The sequence below is a fragment of the Sus scrofa genome, chromosome 10, assembly GCF_054392235.1.
Source record: "Sus scrofa isolate SSC_HxYL_T2T_F1_AM1 chromosome 10, Sscrofa_HxYL_maternal_Yorkshire_Landrace_v2.0, whole genome shotgun sequence".
In the NCBI taxonomy this organism is placed as follows: domain Eukaryota; kingdom Metazoa; phylum Chordata; class Mammalia; order Artiodactyla; family Suidae; genus Sus; species Sus scrofa.
This window is the reverse complement of record NC_139392.1, coordinates 81,120,137-81,139,340: the sequence shown is the minus strand read 5'-3', so window position 1 is coordinate 81,139,340 and position 19,204 is coordinate 81,120,137. Positions and strand designations below refer to the sequence as shown.

Below are 19,204 nucleotides of genomic sequence, written 5' to 3'. Positions count from 1 at the left end.
TGGCTTTTGCCTCCGGCATCTGGAAGCTTTCTGGCTATTTTCATTATTATTATATTTTAAAGAAAACTTAACGATGTCTACCAAGAACAAAAAATGAATCACGGACAATGCTAAGAGTGCCAGCTAGAAGACACAGTTATGGAAGTTTGGATGGATAAGAGGTAGGAAAAGAATCACCTGGTATAAAAGAAGGAAGATAGAATGATATAGTCCCCAAGACTCAAGAGTTTTGGAGTCAGGCCATTTTGGTATTGAAATCCTGGCTCTACTGCTTCTGATGGCTTGAATTTATTACTTGTCCTTTTTTGCAACGTTTTCTTTTGAAATAATTTCAGACTTAAAAATTATTGAGTTTCCATATAGCTTTCATCAAGCTTCCCCAAATATTAACACCTTACATACTTATGGTACAATAATCAATACCAAGAAATTAACGTTGGTGTGATACTCTTAACTAGTTTGTAGGCCTTATTCCATTTTGCTAATTGTCCCCAAATCATCCTTTTTTTTTTTAATCAAGAATCTAATCCAGGATCCACACTGCATTTATTTGTCAAATCTCCTAGTCTCCTTCAATCTACAACAGGTTCTCCGCCTTTATCTTTAAGGAACTTAACATTTTGAAGAGTGTTGTCCAGTTATTTTGTACAGCGATCCTGATTTGGGGTTTGTCTTTTGCTACTTCATGATTAATCACGTGTCTCCATTTTGGGCAAGAACACCATGGGAATGGTACTTTGTCTTTCGTCATGCATCTCATCAGGATGAATGTGATGTCACTATGCCTCCTTTCTGGTGATGTTAATTTTGGGGGGGGGGTAACCCCAGCATTTAGAAGTTCCCAGGCTAGGGGTCAAACCTGAGGCACAGCAGTGACCCCAAGCTGCTGCAGCGACAATACCAACTCCTTAACCCATTGAGCTACAAAAGAATTCCCCGGTGATACTAACTTCAGTCACCTGCATAAGGTGATTTCTGCAGATTTTGTCTCTTCACTGTAAACTTACTATTTTTCCTTTTGTAATTATCAAGTATCTTTTTGAGAGATACTTTTTGCATACAAACATCCTATTGTCATACTTTCACCTTCTAATTTTAGTGTTCATACTTGCTAAATGCAGGCAAAATACTTAGCATAAGGTCTGATATATTAAATGCTAATTCCATTCTTCTATCACCCATAAATACTCTAGTTATGAGCCTTTCAATATAACAAAAATGAGGATGTCCAGCATTGCTGAGGAACCTAATGCCTAATTGTGATATGATTTCATTTGAAAAGCAATTTGCCTACATAGGCTTTAGAAGCGACATATACCAAATCATTTCCATCAATTTATTAGGAATCAAGTAGGGAACTATGTTTAGGAAACTAGTTTTAAGGAACTATTGCTATGCTAGACACTCTTAGGTACGTAATATGATATTAACCATTGACTTGATGCTTTGAAGGTCCAGGTGTCATTTGATCATTTGATCCCTAAAATAACCCTTTAAAGAAATTTCGTGATTACAGATGAGCAAACTATGCCTCAAAGAGGTTAAATGATTTACAAAATTATACAACTACTTAGTACCAAAGCTAGGATGTAATTTCAAGTCTGTCTGACTCCAAAACCATGCTACTTCATTCAAAAATTAGGAAAGGACCATTGAAAATTTTAAAATAAAGCTCTATCTAGTTCCACTAAAAGAAGATTGTAAAATATGCATCTTATGGTTAACAAAGGAATAAGACTGTAATAGTCTATTCTGAGCATCTATAGGTGAATGAATTTTATGTGGACCTTTGTCAGGTTCAAGAAAGTCAAATTGTTTTGTGCATCAGGGAAGAATATATCACATCCCTATTATGGAATTACATTTATTCATAGTTATCTATAAAAAGTTATTTAATAAGAATGGTATTTCAATAATTTTTATTTATTAGAGGTATAAATATTACTGGAAATACGATAATTTATTCAGGTATATCAAATGAGAGCCAGTAAGTATCACTAGAAATATCCATGTAAATAAAACCAAAAATTTTTTTCTTAAAATTTGTAATTCCTCTCAAAGTTAATATTTGGCATAAATAAACTGAAAATTATATGACTCCAATTTATTTGGCCTATGTTTTTATTTTTTATTTTTTTTGTCTTTCCTAGGGCCGCTCCTGCAGCATATGGAGGTTCCCAGGCTAGGGGTCTAATTGGAGCTATAGCTGCCAGCCTCCACCACAGCCACAGCAACGTGGGATCCGAGCCGAATCTGCAAACTACACCACAGCTCATGGCAACGCCGGATCCTTAACCCACTGAGCACGGCCAGGGATCGAACCCACAACCTCATGGTTCCTAGTCGGATTTGTTAACCACTGAGCCACAACAGGAACTCCTATTTGGCCTATGTTTTTAAACTGTTTTTGAATAAAATAACTCACATCTTCCTTTGCTAATCATCGTCATCATCCCACCTATTTGACAGCTTTAGGAAACAAACATGAAATTATTTGAATGAATTAAAAATAAAATATTAAAATATATGTACAGAAATTAATAATTAATTGATGAATTCATTTTTAAATAAAATGGATACTGCCTATAGTCTCTGGACCCTTTGCTGTCATGAACTCCTGAGATCAGCAATTACAAAAAGATTAGTTACTATGAATTTTTTTTCCATGAGCAGCTCTCATCAAGCGTATACCTTATAAGGATGACAAAGCCTAAGGGAATCAGAAAAGTGTATCTTAATTACTGTAAATAAGAAACTGTCTTAAAACCAAAGGTAGTTTTTATTGATGACATTTTAAATTGCTTTTAGGATTATAAATGTGCCCACTCCAGATTCTTAATCTTATTAGGAGGTTTCTGTCTTAAAGGTCTTTCAGGCATTGACTAATTAATTTATCTTTGTAATACCACTGAGAAATAGGCAAACAAGTTAAACTGGAATTATGTTTACACAGAATTATAATTCCTGTGTTATTAAAAAAGACTTAGCAGAGATCATAATAATTAGTCAGAAACCAGATAGCAATAGGCATAAGAAAAGTACATAAGAAAGGCAACAAAGGAGTTCCCGTCATGGCTCAGCGGTTAACAAATTCGAGTAGGAACCATGAGGTTTGCGAGTTAGATCCCTGGCCTTGCTCTGTGGATTAAGGATCCGGCATGGCTGTGAGCTGTGGTGTAGGTTGCAGATGTGGCTCGGATCCCACATTGCTGTGGCTCTGGCGTAGGCTGGTGGTTGCAGCTCCGGTTGGACCCCTAGCTTGGGAACCTCCATATGCCACGAGTATGGCCCTAGAAAAGGACAAAAAAGACAAAAGAAAAAAAAAAAAAAAAAGAAAGGCAATAAAGAGGTGCACATGCACTTAGAAATATGTGGGTATGGCCCTAATTTCTCTGACAGTCTGTTCCCAACAGTGATTTCATGGGCCATGTCGTGAGATGGCTTCATGGGGTTTTGAAGTCACAGTTCTGTATGGCTGTACCTGCCAGAAATGTGCATGGACCACCAGAACCTATATACTTTTGCAAACTTTTCAAAAATGTTCCATAAATTAATTTTCCTCCATATGATACTTCCTATGCTTTTCTCGAAATTTTGGTACCGCTCCTTTCAAATAGTTAACTTTCTGCAGAATATAAGGAATTAGCAATTTCAGTTAATTTTATTTATGTCACACATGCTTGTTACAGTTTCCCTCCTGAATTTTTATTTTGTATTTTTCCCAGACGGTTAATTAATTTATTGTGTCTTCACATGACAATTATCCTAAACCTGTTTCCCTTTTACGTTAGATATTTCTTATGAGATGAGATTCAAATAGGATATGGTTCACCATTTGTCATGTACTCCAAATAAATCAACTAAATTTCAATATTCTGTTTCTTGTGATCTAAAGGGGCTTTTTCGTGACAATGTTCAGGGTTCTGTTCGCCTTTCTGGTTGCAGAAGGGTCCTTTATTACATATATAGTTTCTGTTTGTTTTGATTTTTTATCATGTCATTAAAGGAGGGATAATAAATTAGTGACACACAAAGTCTTCTCACACCTAACCAAAATAGCTCTTCTTCCTGTAGTCATCATCTCAGCTGGTGGATAATGGTCCACCAGTCACCCAGGTGAAACCCTGGCCCATATTCTAGACCGTTATCCTTCCTTCCCAACTTTCTTCATCCAATTAATCATAATCCTTCCAGTTGTACCTCTACATATATTTTTACCATCCTTTCCACTCCCATGCCTTCAGGTCTCATCTGAATAGCTTCTGGTTGTTCCTTTTAAAGAGCTTCGGTGCCCTCTCCTCTAGGTTAAGTGTCCTCTCTGGGTCCTTACTCTGACCCTGCCTGGTCCTAATTGTTTATCCTTCTGCGATGCTCTCCTGCACCACCTCTGAACTCCTTGAAGGCAGGAACGGGAGTGGGACTTACTCGTTTGATGCTCAGCCCCTTGATTTAGTGCCTGGTACATATACGTTTTTGAATAAATGATTTTTGACTCCCTGAATGAATGACTGAACAAACAAAACTTTCTTTTAGCTCCCCCCAATGCCTGTTTTATATATACCCCATACTGACAAAATAATGATCCAATTACCCAGGGGTGATCGTATTGAATATATAGCTTTCAAGGATCATCTTCCAAACAAACTCCAAGTCCTATGTCAGGTTAAGGGTACCAAACCACGGCAAGGTTTGAAGACTTGAAAGCCATGACCTTATTCAATATTATATTGAATATATAGCAGTACAGTTGATGAATGTATAGCATCAAAGCACTTCCTGAAATTCTAGTGCTTATTTGTTTTTGTTTATGTTTTAGTGATTTGCGTGTGTGTGCATGTCTGTGTGTGTATGTATTACCTGAGCTCAAATTTTTGTTTGCCACTTAGGCCACTCTTAACCACTCTGATGCTGAGTTAGTTTCCCTTTGAACCAGTTATAATCTAAACCCCATGTGATTATTTTCTGTTGCATGTATATAAGGAGAATGTTAGGTGAGATACAGTAGGAAGTATAAATTGAGCTAAGAAGTCACTGTCATTCTCTGAGGCTGTGACACCTATTGGTCCCTGTTGATGCTTTGCCCCATATCCCATCTCCCTGCCTGAATGCTCGGAGTATGTGGAAATTTCTGGGCCAGGGATCGAACCCAAGGCAAGATAACTGCTGAATCTTTAACTGCTAGGCCACCAAGGGAACTCTGAGGAGGCAGTTTCTAACACACTGCCAACTTCCCAACTTAAGTGCTGTGACTCTTTTTTCTGCCTGAGGGTGCAAGCATGTGTAACCCTGAGGAAGAAGCAAGTCAACTGCCCACAGGGGCAGCCTTTGATCAGTAGGCGATGGGAGTTGACGGATAAATGTCCTAGCCTCTGGACCTCCAGTGAGATGATTCTGAGGCATATTTCTCCTACTGTTTCTCAGAGGGTCTCCTAAGTGAGACCTGACTATAGTGGTAATTCATCCAATAATGTGCCTGTTACTGGTTTTTCTCTTTTCCTTGTCTCACTTTACTCACCTCCTTTAGCAAATGCTTTCAAGGGTCATCTTCCACACAAACTCCCCGCTCCAAGTCCTATGTCAGGGCAAGGGTCCCAAACCCACTAAGGCAAGGTTTAAAGAAATACGAAAGCCATGACCAACCAAGGTTGAGAGACCATTATAGTCATAAGAGACATCATGCCAAAGTCCCAGAGCCCAGGGTTAAGAGTGACTATTTCAAGGAACTAAAAATATTTCTAGAAGGTTCGTTGGAACAGAGAATGCAAAGGGGGAATCATGAGGTAGCCGGGGACCAATTAACAGTAAGTCTTAGAACTCATTTTCACTATTTTAGCATGATTCCAGGAGCGATGGGATTCTAGATTGAATGATTGGAAGACTGGGAATGATATGCTTAATAGTATGGGGAATGAATTCTAAGGGAAATGGAGCCAAGACACTTGTGAGCAAGTTACTGGGAAAAAAGTGACCTGTACTTGGTGAAGGGTACCAGTAATATGTGAAGAGAAATGGGTAGATTTCATACCTATTGAGAAGGTAACACATTTCTAAATTGCCGTTGATATTTCTTATCAGCGTGAAGCAGGTCATGATAATGACGAAGCTAAGCTGGTCACGTAAATAGGGAAAGATTCCAATCGTTGCTGTTGTGCTTCAGGATAATATATGAGTATGTTTTCCTTGAGAACTTGTTTACTTCTCAAAAAAAAAATCTTTAACTTATATATGTGTTTATCTCAATTTTATCCTAAGAAATATTTATATATTTGTTCTACCTGAGAAACTCATATTATATTCCTCTGGTTCATCTTTGGTAGTAATTGATAGAGTTTGGTAGTGATGGATGTTTAAACCAAACTCCTGTTCAGAAAGTGAGAATGCCAAAGGGCTGTAAACGTTACTAATGTTCTCAGGAACATGGAAGTAAATTGAAATGATGGAGAACAATACACTACAGAGAGTGCCTTTATAAAATCGTATCTGATGTCATCTTTGAAATGTGTGATTTGGCCACTGAAGTTTTTATTTTAGGGTTATCAGTAACCATTCGTTTTAGTTAGTGCAGTGGAAATAGATTTTGTTTTTCCCATTAGTTAGCATAAAATTAAAATGGTGGTAAGCCCTTTCTGAAGAAAGGAAGGAAAAAAACGAATTGAAAGTCATTATAAATTTTGAATGATTAATATCGTGCCGAATAAGTCATTAGAAATCTCTGATGGATATAAAAAAGCAATCATTTATACACCCTGGAAAGAGCTCAATTCAATCTCGCTATGCTTCTCTATTTTTTAAAATTTGTATGTTGTTGGGAGAGATATAATATAGAAATTGTTGGATTTTAACATAACAGCCTTTTATTCTATGTGGTCTGTTCATGCTATTGGGCTCTAAGTCAGCCAAGTAATTTCCCTATGGATCCTTTTATTTCAGTTGATCGTCTTTATTACAGCTCACTATTTTTCTTGTTTCTTTTCTTGTCTTATAATAATATATCTGGTTCATATCAGGTTGAACACACAAAAAATGGTGTTTCTTTTCCTTTGGTTTTCTTTATGTTTTGTTTTTACCTTTATATATACACACACACACACACGTATAATGTATAACAATAAAATATTTTATAACTATAGATATAGATATCCAAAACTTCAGACCCTTTTTTAGAAAAAAAAGAGGGGCAAAATTTATGAACTCTCCAATCGTCCTCTATGCAAAGTAAAAGCAGCTTTCTAGTAACCAGCATTTTTTTATTCTTTGACTCTGTGCTTTTAAAAGTGAACATAAAACAGTTGACCCTTGAGCAGTGCTGGGTGTTAGGGGTGCCAACCCCCAACCAGTTGAAAGTTCACACACTGCTATCTCTGCCTCAAAAACAAAGGAATTGACAAATGACTCGTCCAGGGGCTGGATGCTGAAACAGTTTGCACAGAATCAGGACTCAAACCCTAGTTTTTTTGATTCCATATATTGTGATCTCTAATCAAACACAAACTTTCTCCACACTTTGACAATTTGAAGATCTCTAGAATGAAAGCATGGATACTATATTTATTGGGGAAAAATGCCTTGTAATTGGAATTGACCAACACAGTCCAAACCTACGCTGTTCAGTGGTCATCTGTATAGTGAATCTAGGGAGTTCATCACATCTAAAAAATAAAAATATCCGCAGGTACAAAATGTCTTGTTCTGTAGGTACAAAATATCTTGTCCCATGAAACTGCCTTTTGTTTTGAGGTGTATAGAAGGTAAGTTGAATATGTAATTGCATAAAATAAAATTTTTATTTTATTTTTTATTCAGTGAAACTTGACAGATAACATGCTCTACTCTTGTGGAGATGATTACGCAAACTAAAAGAACCCTAAAATAAATTGTTCATCATGACGCTGACCTACTTTGTAGTGGACAATGGAAAGGCAATGGTGATGTTAGAGAGAATAGCTTGACTCAGAGTTGAAACTTCTCGACTCCCTTTGTAAGGAAGAACAGATCAACAGACCATAACAGCTCAAGCCTATTCTTTTCACAAACTTCAAATATTTAATTATGAGGAGAAAAAGTCTTGTTTCCATCCAGCATCCAGGTTCTAAAAATCAACTACAATAATAGTGGTGCAAAGTAGAAGCATCATTTTTTTTTTTTTTTTTTTTTTTTTTTTTTTTAGCAAAAGGCTCTTCCTTTTACATTTATTATTGTGCATATTATTGATTTTCTTTCCTGGTTGTTGTTCCTTGCAGAGAGTGAATCTGTCCTTCGATTTTCCATTTTATGGCCATTTCCTACGTGAAATCACTGTGGCAACTGGGGGTAAGTGGTTTTCTACCCATTCACCCTAAAGAATCTATAGTTTCACTATAGTCATTGTTTTTAATTTACTTCATATTTCAAAAGCGGCATTTATTGGAAAAACCATTGTCTTCCATCACAAAATCATGGGTATAAATTAAACCTAAGAAAGAGTATAGCTTTTGGGAAGTATTTTCTTCAGGAAAAAAAAAGTGTATTTATGATGTTTTTCAGCTTAGATTCATCTTTGCTTTCTTTCCAAGTTTTAATCCATGCTTGATAATGTGGAAGAATGCATGATGGGGAATGAAGCTAGAAAGAAAAGGTGCTTAAGGAAACTATGGGAGTATTTTTATTTTCTTTTAATTTATACACATACACACACACACATTCACATTCAAAATGGCATTATATTAGCTTTAGTTGCTTTGTTTTGGGGTTTTTTCCCCCCTTTTAATGCCACCTATGTTTACTGGAATCATGACAGTTTTAAAAATAAACACTGAAATTCAGTTTGAATTCTCTTCATTTCATTTTTCCCCACAAATGGAGGTTACTTTAGAGATTAACAATAGCCTAAAAAGGCAGTTATCATTTTTTATAGTATATTCCAGGAGTCAGAAAAATTTAATCCTTGAGTGCTACTAGCAGAAAGAAGCAAAATGCCAGAGAATATCCTTCTTTGCCTCACATAGAGTGGTAGAGAAAATAGAAGAATGAGAGGAAAACATAAAAATGGAAGAGTAAATAAAGAGTCAAGTTCAATGAAATCCATAGATATGACGAAGAGTCTGTGAATGGCGCATGCCTAAAGCACCATAGAGCAGAGTCCCTTTCCTTCATGGGGTTTTATTTTTGGTCTTCTGAATGGTATGGAAACCACGTTGGTCACTCACCATATTTCAGATTTAGATGATATGTAGGATTCCGAAGATTTGTAATCAGAAATACCAATAAGCACATAAAAGTTTTGAGTACCATCTCTGAGCACTGGTTAATGAAGCTAGTTCTGCCTTAGGGTCGTGTCGCCTAGTGGACTATTAGACAAGGTGAAGCAGAAATATGGGAGTTCCTTAGAAAATGCAAATGATGAAATACGGGTTTCCAGAGATGATAAAGCTCAAACATCTGTGAGAATCCTTTAAAACTTTATAGAGAAATTACTATTTAAAACATGTCTTCAAGGAAGTTATAATTTCTGTGATTGTGTAGGAAAGGAACAGTAGGGCATAGGGTAGGCCATCCTGAATAACTACTATGTGAAAAAGGAAAGTAGTGGAGGATGTTTGGGACAGTAAATAATTAAGTTTGATTGAAGCTGGGTGTAGGTTCACAAAACATATTAAGATGTGAAAAGTAGGTTGGGGCAAGTTTCTATACTGCCTCAAGAGTCAATTTGAGTCACTAGCCCTTTATTGCATAAGTTATAAACTTTAGGAAGCTGAATCAAGACATTTGTGTAATGCCTTAAAATATAAAAAGACCAAAGTTAGTACGTATAATTGGAAGAATATTACGTGACAAATATGGAGGGCTTTGGTGGTTCTGTGGCTTTAAACCAAGGGAGAAAAATGATATATTAGCAAAAATTACAAAGTCTAAGCATAAGAGATGGCTTTAGGGAAAACCAGTGGTTTCAGTCAGAGGCTATTAAATTTTGTGTAAAAATAGGAGTATATATAAGGAAAAGTCAGACAAGGACCATGTCTTTATGAAGCTCACCATGTATTTCTGTGCTAGTATAGTGCCAGGCATCTAATAGACATTTAATTAATGTGTTGAAGGAAAAGGAGAAAAGTAAATTAAGCGATTGCCCCTATAAGCCATAAACGACCTTAAGTCCTCTCACATCTTTAAAATATGACATAAACATGGTTATTTTATGAACATGAGGCATGTTTTCTGACCCTTAGGTTACCAGTGTTCTACTGGATTTTTAAAAGTGAACTATTAATCACATTTGTTCAAAATCTGTACACGCAGTGGTGAAAATATGGGTAGCTTTGCATTTTCAGTTTCTCAAATCATTTTATCTTAAAAGTCATGTCAGTGATTCAGCCTATAAGAAGTTAAGATTTCCCTTAGCTGAGTTGGTAGGAAAAAACCCAAACAGATGGCTGTATCATGTTTACTGCTTCAAAGTACCATTTTTTTCTTTGAAAAGATCCTCAAAATAAGTGAAAAATCTGGTGTCTTGAATGATCTCTATTTTCTTTGAAGAAAACGCTAATGTAAAGAAAGCTTTTTATTTTTGCTGAAGAAATACTAGTATGGCACTTTCATGTGTAAATCCAAACCCTGTTTAGAGAGGTGCAGCCGAGATAATTTAGACTTTGACCTGGTCTAAGTTATCCAAAATGAAATCAGTTTTCTGCAGAAGTTTTCAGCTAAATAAATTGCTTGTCTACATTTCCATTGCTCACTTATTCAGTCAGTACTGGTTGAACATCTACTATGTGAAAGACACGGTACATGATACTTTGGTTTGTGCAGAGAAGAATAAACTGTGCTTCCTCCAGGAGCTTAGAAGCTAAGAAGAAGGAGTATATGACTAAGCAATAAGACAAGGTTGACTGTGAGTGCCAAGGGAGCAGAAAGTGGCTCCAAGAGGAGATTGTTCTTGTTGGACAAGTCAAGAACAGGTTTGTGAAAGAGCTGTCATTTGACAATAGCCTTGAAGGAAGGTGAAATTTTAGTAGGCAAAGAGGCAGGTTGAAAAGAGGTGAAGAAGGAAGGGGAAAGGACATCCCAGACAAACGGATGCTGAGCTAAGTGACAGTGCTGAGCCCGTGTTGAACATATTTGGAAGGCTGTCAAGTAAATCTGTTTATCTTGAAATGGAGACCTAGAGTAAGAGTCTAGTGAAGGGGAGATGCAAAAAGTGATATAAAACACTTTAAACTGTAGACATTTAGATGACATCCAGCAAGCACTGGGTTTCTGTGAGCAAAGAATATGTCTGGCTGAATCTGCCAGTGGAGGATGGGGAAGATGAGGGGGGTGAATGGCAAAGAAAGCAGCAGGTTTTTCTGTACTTCTACTTGGGTTTCAGTGCCTGAAGCCAGGGAAGGACACATTATTTGTTTTGTCTCATCACTGTGGTTTCAAAAGTTTTCAGCTGGAAGGATCCATTAGGACACAGGTGAACAAATCTAAGAACAGCTTAGAATCACAGATTTTCAGTGGATCTCTTCTTCTTCTTTTATAGTGCCACTCCCTCACGGCAGCATAAGAAATTCCCAGGCTAGGAGTCGAATTGGAGCTGTAGCTGCCGGCCTATGCACAGCCATCGCAATGCCAGATCTGAGCCACATCTGGAACCTGCACCACAGCTTGCAGCTCACAGCAATGCCAGATTCTTAACCCACTGAGTGTGACTGGGCATTGAACCCATGTCTTCACAGATACTAGTTGGGTTTATTACCACTGAGCCACAAGGAGAATTCCATCAGTGGGTCTCTTCTGATTAACTGGCTATTATAAGCAGATACCTACTTAGCAAATGCTCGTCATCTTAGAAACCTTAAAAAAAGTTACTAACCATGAAAGACTTGAAAGAAAAATAGAAACCACAAGATAGGTTAAATAAAGTTGACTGCAGGTCATGACAATTAGACTAGGGATTGCAACTTTTAATTTGGGACACATCAGATTCTATGAAACTGAAATGAGCAGAGATATTCTATTGACTGTCAGTTCTCTTTGAATGTATCTACAGATTCCTTTTGAACCTGTTTCCATACTGAATTTAAGAAAAAGAAAGTGAAATGTTAAAGTGTATATTTTAAATCACAATCCCCTTCCTTCCTACTTAATGCTGCCCCATTTCCCATGCCTCCTTAAAATCTCTCTCTCCACATAGTTTAACTAAAATGACCTTAAAGATAATGTCTTATGTTATTGCGAGGAGCAGTACAACTTCAAAGCAGAAAGAAGTTTAAAAATACAGATATATATATATATATATAATTTATCGTGATCCATCTTTGCATGTGTATATTTTCATTGTGAGTAAAATTAAATTTTTAATTAAAATGTAAATATAAACCCAATATCCAGTCATTTATTTCTAAACTACAAAAGTGAATCCTTGCTTATTAAGCATTTTAATTTTCAAAAGCTTCAATCATGCATACATATAATATACACGATGAACTGGAAATACCATCTTATTTTCTGGTTCACTGGCAGCAGAATCTGAAAGCACTCATTTATCTTTCTATTAAAAAAAAATATGTCAGAATACAAATATTTCAGACATTGGAAAACTAGTCCTCTGCGCTTTTTATACAAATACTTCCATTAAATGTACCACAAGTTTTGTTGTTTGCATATCACATTGCCTTTTATTTCCCTTCCATACGAATATTTTAATTGGTTCTTTAAAATTTTTTGGTTGTTAAGGTGATCTTTTAAAAGCTTCAAGAAAGTAGATTTACTCTTGAGGATTTGATTTTTTAATTCTTGTGTCTATCACTTAGTAATGTTTTTTTCATGAGTCCATCATGGGCACTACATGTAACTAAGATGAGAGAAAAGTGGGAAGTGGGAGGGGGTGATAAATGAAGATAAAAAGTTGACATTATCCAGATAATTCTGGTCCCCAAATTTTTAAATATGCAACAGAAGCTGTTTCAAAATTAAAATAGTGTGTGGCATCACACACAAGCTGTACATGAGATTAGGAATCAAAGATGAGGATTTCCTGTTGTGGCGCAGTGGAAACAGATCCATCTGGTATCCATGAGGTTGCGGGTTCAATCCCCGCCTTGCTCAGTGGGTTAAGGATCCAACCTTGCGGTGAGCTGTGGTGTAGGTTGCAGACGTGGCTCAGAATCTGCATTGCTGTGGCTGTGGCATAGGCCTGTGGCTGCAGATCCACTTAGACACCTAGTCTGGGAACCTCTCTATGCTGTGGGTGCAGCCCTAAAAAGAAAAAAAAAAAAAAAAAGAATCAAAGATGACACGAATCAAAAGGCTAATGATGAACATGTATTACTTACCTTGATTCTATGAAGCCTTTGCCTTCATTTCCTTTCTACCGTAATTTCTAGTTGGAGATTTAAAAAAAATCATTTAGATTTTTTTTAGTATATGAGAACAATTTTAGTGAAAAGCCTACCTCACATACATCTCTTTTCTTTTTCCAGTTTAATTAGTGTTATTGACATACAGCACTGTATAAGTTTAAGGCATCAATTTTAGCTAATAAAATATAAAATGTTGATTATGTAATCAGTTTTTAATATTTGAAAAATTGATACAGGGCACTAAGAAAATCATACAACAAAAGTAAAGTATACATATTTGGTTCTCCATGTCTCTGGGTTCCATACTCAGAGATTCAATCAACTGAGAATCAAAAATATTCCAAAAAATTTTTGGAAAGTTCCAGGAAGCAAAACTTGAATTTGCTGTGAGCTAGCAACTATTTACATAGCATTTACATTGTATTTACAACTATTTGCATATAATTTACATTGTATTAGGTATTATACAATCTAGTGATAGTTTAAAGTCTGTGGGAGGTTGTGCATAAGTTATATGCAAATACTACATCATTTTATATAAGGGACTTGAGCATCCAAGAGTTTGGGGATGGAGCTGGGGGCCGTGGTGTCTGGAAGACTAAGTAATAACTATCTCCTTCTTCCTATGCCTCCTAATCCACTAGTAATCTTCCCAAGGGCGGGAACTGTTACTATTTGAGCTATGGTACATTAAATTCAAATTAAAACTAATTTCTTATATCTTGTTAATAATCATCTGTTTTTTCCCCCTTTAAATCCCCTGTAAGAGAGGTTTTAAAATAGTACATATTATTTTGATTGAGTTTTCAGGAAGCATGTTATCAAATCTTCCAGCTTTCTCTTAAATTTTTGCTTTCAAATAGTAACATTTTAATTGTCGTCCCAAAGAATATTTCATGCTTTTTAGAGGTACTTGATTCATAATAGTTTTAAAAGGCTTTTTAAGAGCAGAAGAAAGTTAGTTATTACTCATGATGATTGATTTATAAATACTAACTCCATCATCTTTCAAGTATATAACCTCATATAGCAGAACTTTATTCCATCCATTAACTTTCTGAATCTATTGAAAAAGCGAATGAAGTTATTTTGCTCTTTTATTATTATTATCCTTATATTGTTACGGGTGTCTGAAGATCTGATGCATGAAGGGAAATACTGAGGTGATAGATATTGGACAAAAGTAAATCCGTTCCAATTTGGTTCACTAATTTAAAGTAACAAACTCAAGTCTCAAAGATTCTTGGACAGAAAGATAAGTTGTGTGATGTCTGTTCTGCTGTATCTGAATGATTTTCTGTGCTGTCCCACCAGAAAGTTCATCTTAGCTCTCCTTCTTAGTAATTTACTCTTCCCTAAACTGTTTCATGTCCAATATTATTCCATTTCTTTTCTCTGTGGCTTTATGAATTATATGTGCACAAGCCCCTTTTTTTCCTCCTGTGTATCAATAAGTCATATTTCATCAGCACTGGCTCCTGGGGATTGGGGATGAAACGTAGTTGGAGGTGAGAGCAGCAGGAGACCCAGAGAGGGGTCACCCAGGATTCAGTATGAAAAATTCCAGAGGAGAAATATGGGTAGAAAGAAGGAGGATCATTTCACAAGAGAGGATCCCTGGTAGATAAGTCAGGTCTGTGACAGGAACGGGGGAAGGCTGATCGGTGGGAATGGGAAATGGTGTGAAAAGCAGATTCTCCAGGCTCAGCCTCTTCCACTGTCATGATAGCCACACGGAGTCCACCTACCATTAGGTGGATGTTCACTTGGGAATGTTTGTCTCTGGAAGGCACCATGTATCCTCTCATGGATCCAGGCTTTGTTTGAAACATTGGCAGATATTTTTCTTGCTTCCTTTCCTAATCACTGCATCAGTAACTCACATAAATAACAATATTGCATACATGCTCAAATGCATCACCTAGATGAAAATGGAAGGAGTCTAGGTGACTCTAATTAATAAAGTAACAAAGTATAGCAACTACTCTAATATTGTCCAATGCAGGAAAAGGGAGAAACATACAAAGTGAGGCAGGATTGACTTTGGATTCTGGCCATTTCAGGAATAAGTTCAAAGGAGTTCTATTCCTTCTGAAAGCAGCAACTGAAATTCATTTTCTTGGAGGAGCAGTCTGATATGTAGATTAAGATAAATAGACTCTTGAAGCAGAATGTGGGGGCTTCATAAGTCAAACCAGTCAATAGCTGTTATGATCTTCAGTAAATTACTTAACTCTCCTGCCTCAGTTTCCCAGTCTGTAAAATAGCATAATGAACGTTCCTAGTTCATAAGGATTTTTGTCAAGTTAACTAATTCATATGTTATTGATAACCTGTTTCATAGAAAATGTTATGTAAATAGCTTATTATATTATGATTACTATTTTATATGCTTTTTTAAAACTTATTCCTTTGCAAAATACATTCTCTGTAAAGCTGTGCTTTATCTGTTGTTTTCTTTGATGACATGATCCGTAGCTCAGAGGGTGTTTAGAGCCTTAACTCTTCATTATCATCTCCTTTTAAAGGTTGGCTCATCCATTCATGACTGGGGGGATATAGGAGTGTGTAGATGGTTTGGCATCCTCTTTATCAGCATGGGTTTATCTGTAATCTCTGAGTGCACTGCGGAATCTCTTTTAAGGGCTTCAGAGCACTGTAACTGTCTATATTTAGCAATTTTGTAACACATGCCAGAAGAATCTTGAAATGTTTCCTTAATCGTGATATTATGAGTCATAACTGGATAACAGGCATTATTATAATCAGCAGGCCATACATACCTTTATGCTTCTTATTCTACCCTTTGTAGAACAAGAACTTTAAGGACAAGTCCTCAAAGCATAAAGTTAGTTATGGGTAAAATGATGGAGATGACAATGAACATTGCCCTGCTGGCATTTTGGTTGCCTTTCATAGACCTGAGATTCAATTAGTTGCTAATAATACAACTTGAAAATGTACTGAAGTCCCAACTTTAAATGTAAATGTAAATATGTTTAGTTAGACTTACATGTGATGTTTTGCATTTGAATTAGGAGACAGATTTTTTTCTTTTGTCTTTTTGGGGCCACACCCATAGCATATGGAGGTTCCCAGCCTACACCACAGCCACAGCAATGCAGTATTTGAGCCACATCTGTGACCTACACCACAGCTCATGGCAACGTTGGATCCTTAACCCATTGAGCGAGGCCAAGGATGGAACCCATGTGCTTATGAATGCTAGTCGGGTTTGTTAACCACTGAGCCAAGATGGGAACTCTAGGAGACAGATTTCTTTATGTGCTCCTGTTACTTCAGTGCTAATCTTCATTGTCAGGATCTTTCTCTCTCTTTTGTTTAATACTTCACAGAAAACTAGTAGGTATAATATACAAACAGCTCAAGTTTGTCTTCTGACTACAACTGATAGAGCTCTGGAGTTGGGACATATTGTTAAAAATTAACAAGTCTACATATTTTGTTGGTTATTTCTGATAGCATTATGGTAGATTTAGATTACCTTGTTGATTTGACTAGCCTGAGGGCTACAAAGAGATTTTCATTTAATCTGCTGTAATTATTATTCAAATGAGGGGTTTCTGCTGAAGACAAAGAAAATGAAAAAAAAAAAGCCCTTTTAATTGGTTTATTAACAATTTACATAGCTCTTTTAAAAAACAAACTTCTTTTAATTAATAGTTTGTAGAGAGAATCAATAGCACTTTTAGATTACTCCAAGAAAATAGAAAAAGTAAAGAATTTGGAACAATTAGATTTTACTCCCAAAAATACTCTAAGTGATAAAAATGAAATTATTTTAATTTTTAAAAAATTATAGCAAAATATTTACCATACTATATATGAAATTAAGTATTCAGCTCTGAATAATTTTCCCCCAGGTATTCTTTTTTTTAAGTAGTACTCTCTTTAGATAACTAATCAGTTTCCTTTAAAATGCCTTAAAACACAGTTATTTCCCCAAACTTTATACCAGTGCCTTCTTGTAAGCAGAGTTTACTGTTCTCAGTAAGTGGCCGAGGGGAAAAAAAACTATTCCACTAGACAAATACTTGTGAAGGTCACAGCCCAAAGACACTGATCGCCTAAAGACTGAAAAACTTCTAAAATTGAAATACTAAAAGGAAAAGGGGAACCGTATTACACTGTTGGTGGGAATGCAAATTGGTGCAACCACTGTGGAAAGCAGTATGGAAATTCCTCAGAAAACTAAAAATAGAATTACCATTTGATCCAGCAATCCCACTTCTGGGCATCTATCCAGAGAAAACCAAGACTCAAAAATACACATGTACTCCAATGTTCATTGCAGCCCTATATACAATAGCCAAGACATGGAAACAACCTAAATGCCCACCAACAGCAGAGTGGATAAAGAAGATGTGCTACAAATACACAACGGAATATTACTAAGCCATTAAAAGGAAACAAATAATGGCATTTGCTGCAACATGGATGGACCTAGAAATTATCATGCTAAGTGAAGTCAGTCAGACAATGAGACACCAACATCAAATGCTATCATTTACATGTGGAATTTAAAAAAAGGACACAATGAATTTCTTTGCAGAACAGATACTGACTCACAGCCTTTGAAAAACTTATGGTTTCCATTCCCAAAGCAACAGAAATAGGAGCAAAAATAAAACAATGGGACCTCATCAAACGGACAAGCTTTTGCACAGCAAAGGAAACCAAAAAGAAAACAAAAAGACAACTTACAGAATGGGAGAAAAGAGTGTCAAAAGATGCAACTGACAAGGGCTTAATCTCTAGAATATACAAACAACGTATGTAACTCAACAGCAAGAAAACCAACAACCCAATGGAAAAATGGGCAAAAGACCTGAATAGACATTTCTCCAAGGAAGACATACAGATGGCCAACAAGCACATGAAAAGATGCTCAACATCCCTGATTATTAGAGAAATGCACATCAAAACTACCATGAGATACCACCTCACACCAATCAGAATGGCCATCATTAATAAGTCCACAAATAACAAATGCTGGAGGGGGTGTGGAGAAAAGGGAACCCTCCTGCACTGTTGGTGGGAATGTAAGCTGGTACAACCACCATGGAGAACAGTATGGAGGTACCTTAGAAAACTATACATAGAACTACTATATGACCCAGAATCCCACTCTTGGGCATATATCTGGACAAAACTTTCCTTAAAAAAGACATATGCACTTGCATGTTCATTGCAGCACTATTCACAATAGCCAAGACATGGAAACAACCCAAATGTCCAGTGGAATACTCCTCAGCCATAAAAAAGAACAAAATAATGCCATTCACAGCAACATGAATATAACTAGAGACTCTCATCCTGAGTGAGGTAAGTCAGAAAGAGAAAAACAAATACCATATGATATCACTTATATCTGGAATCTAAGGTGCAAATGAACCTTTCCACAGAAAAGAAAATCATGGACTTGGAAAATAGACTTGCAGTTGCCTAGGAGGAAGGGGAGGGAGTGGGATGGATTGGGAGCTTGGGATTAATGGATGCAAACTGTTTCTTTTGGAATGGATTAGCAATTAGATCCTGCTGGGAACTCTGTCTAGTCACTTATGATGGAGCATGATAATGGGAGAAAAAAGAATGTATACATGTAAGTCTAACTGGGTCACCATGCTGTCCAGTAGGAAAAAAAATGTATTGGGGAAATAACAATAAAAATAAATAAATAAATAAATAAATAAATAAACAAAGCCAGGGTGATAGAGATTCTAGGAAGACACACACAAAAAGAAAAACTTATGGCTTCCAATTGAGACCAGCTTGGGGGGTAGGGCGATGCACTGAGGGTTTTGGATGGAAATGCTATAAAATTTGGTTGTGATGATCACTGTACAACTATAAATGTAATAAAT

General features: G+C 36.4%; 1 protein-coding gene across 1 annotated transcript in view; it reads left to right on the top strand.

Annotated features, from left to right (window-relative positions):
- The window catches only part of PLXDC2 (plexin domain containing 2), a 416,197-nt gene that overhangs the window by 217,998 nt on the left and 178,995 nt on the right, over positions 1-19,204 (top strand). The window contains exon 4 of the mRNA XM_021064961.2: positions 8,241-8,310. Within this exon, the coding sequence (XP_020920620.2) occupies positions 8,241-8,310 (70 nt within the window). The remainder of the gene's footprint in view (positions 1-8,240; positions 8,311-19,204) is intronic.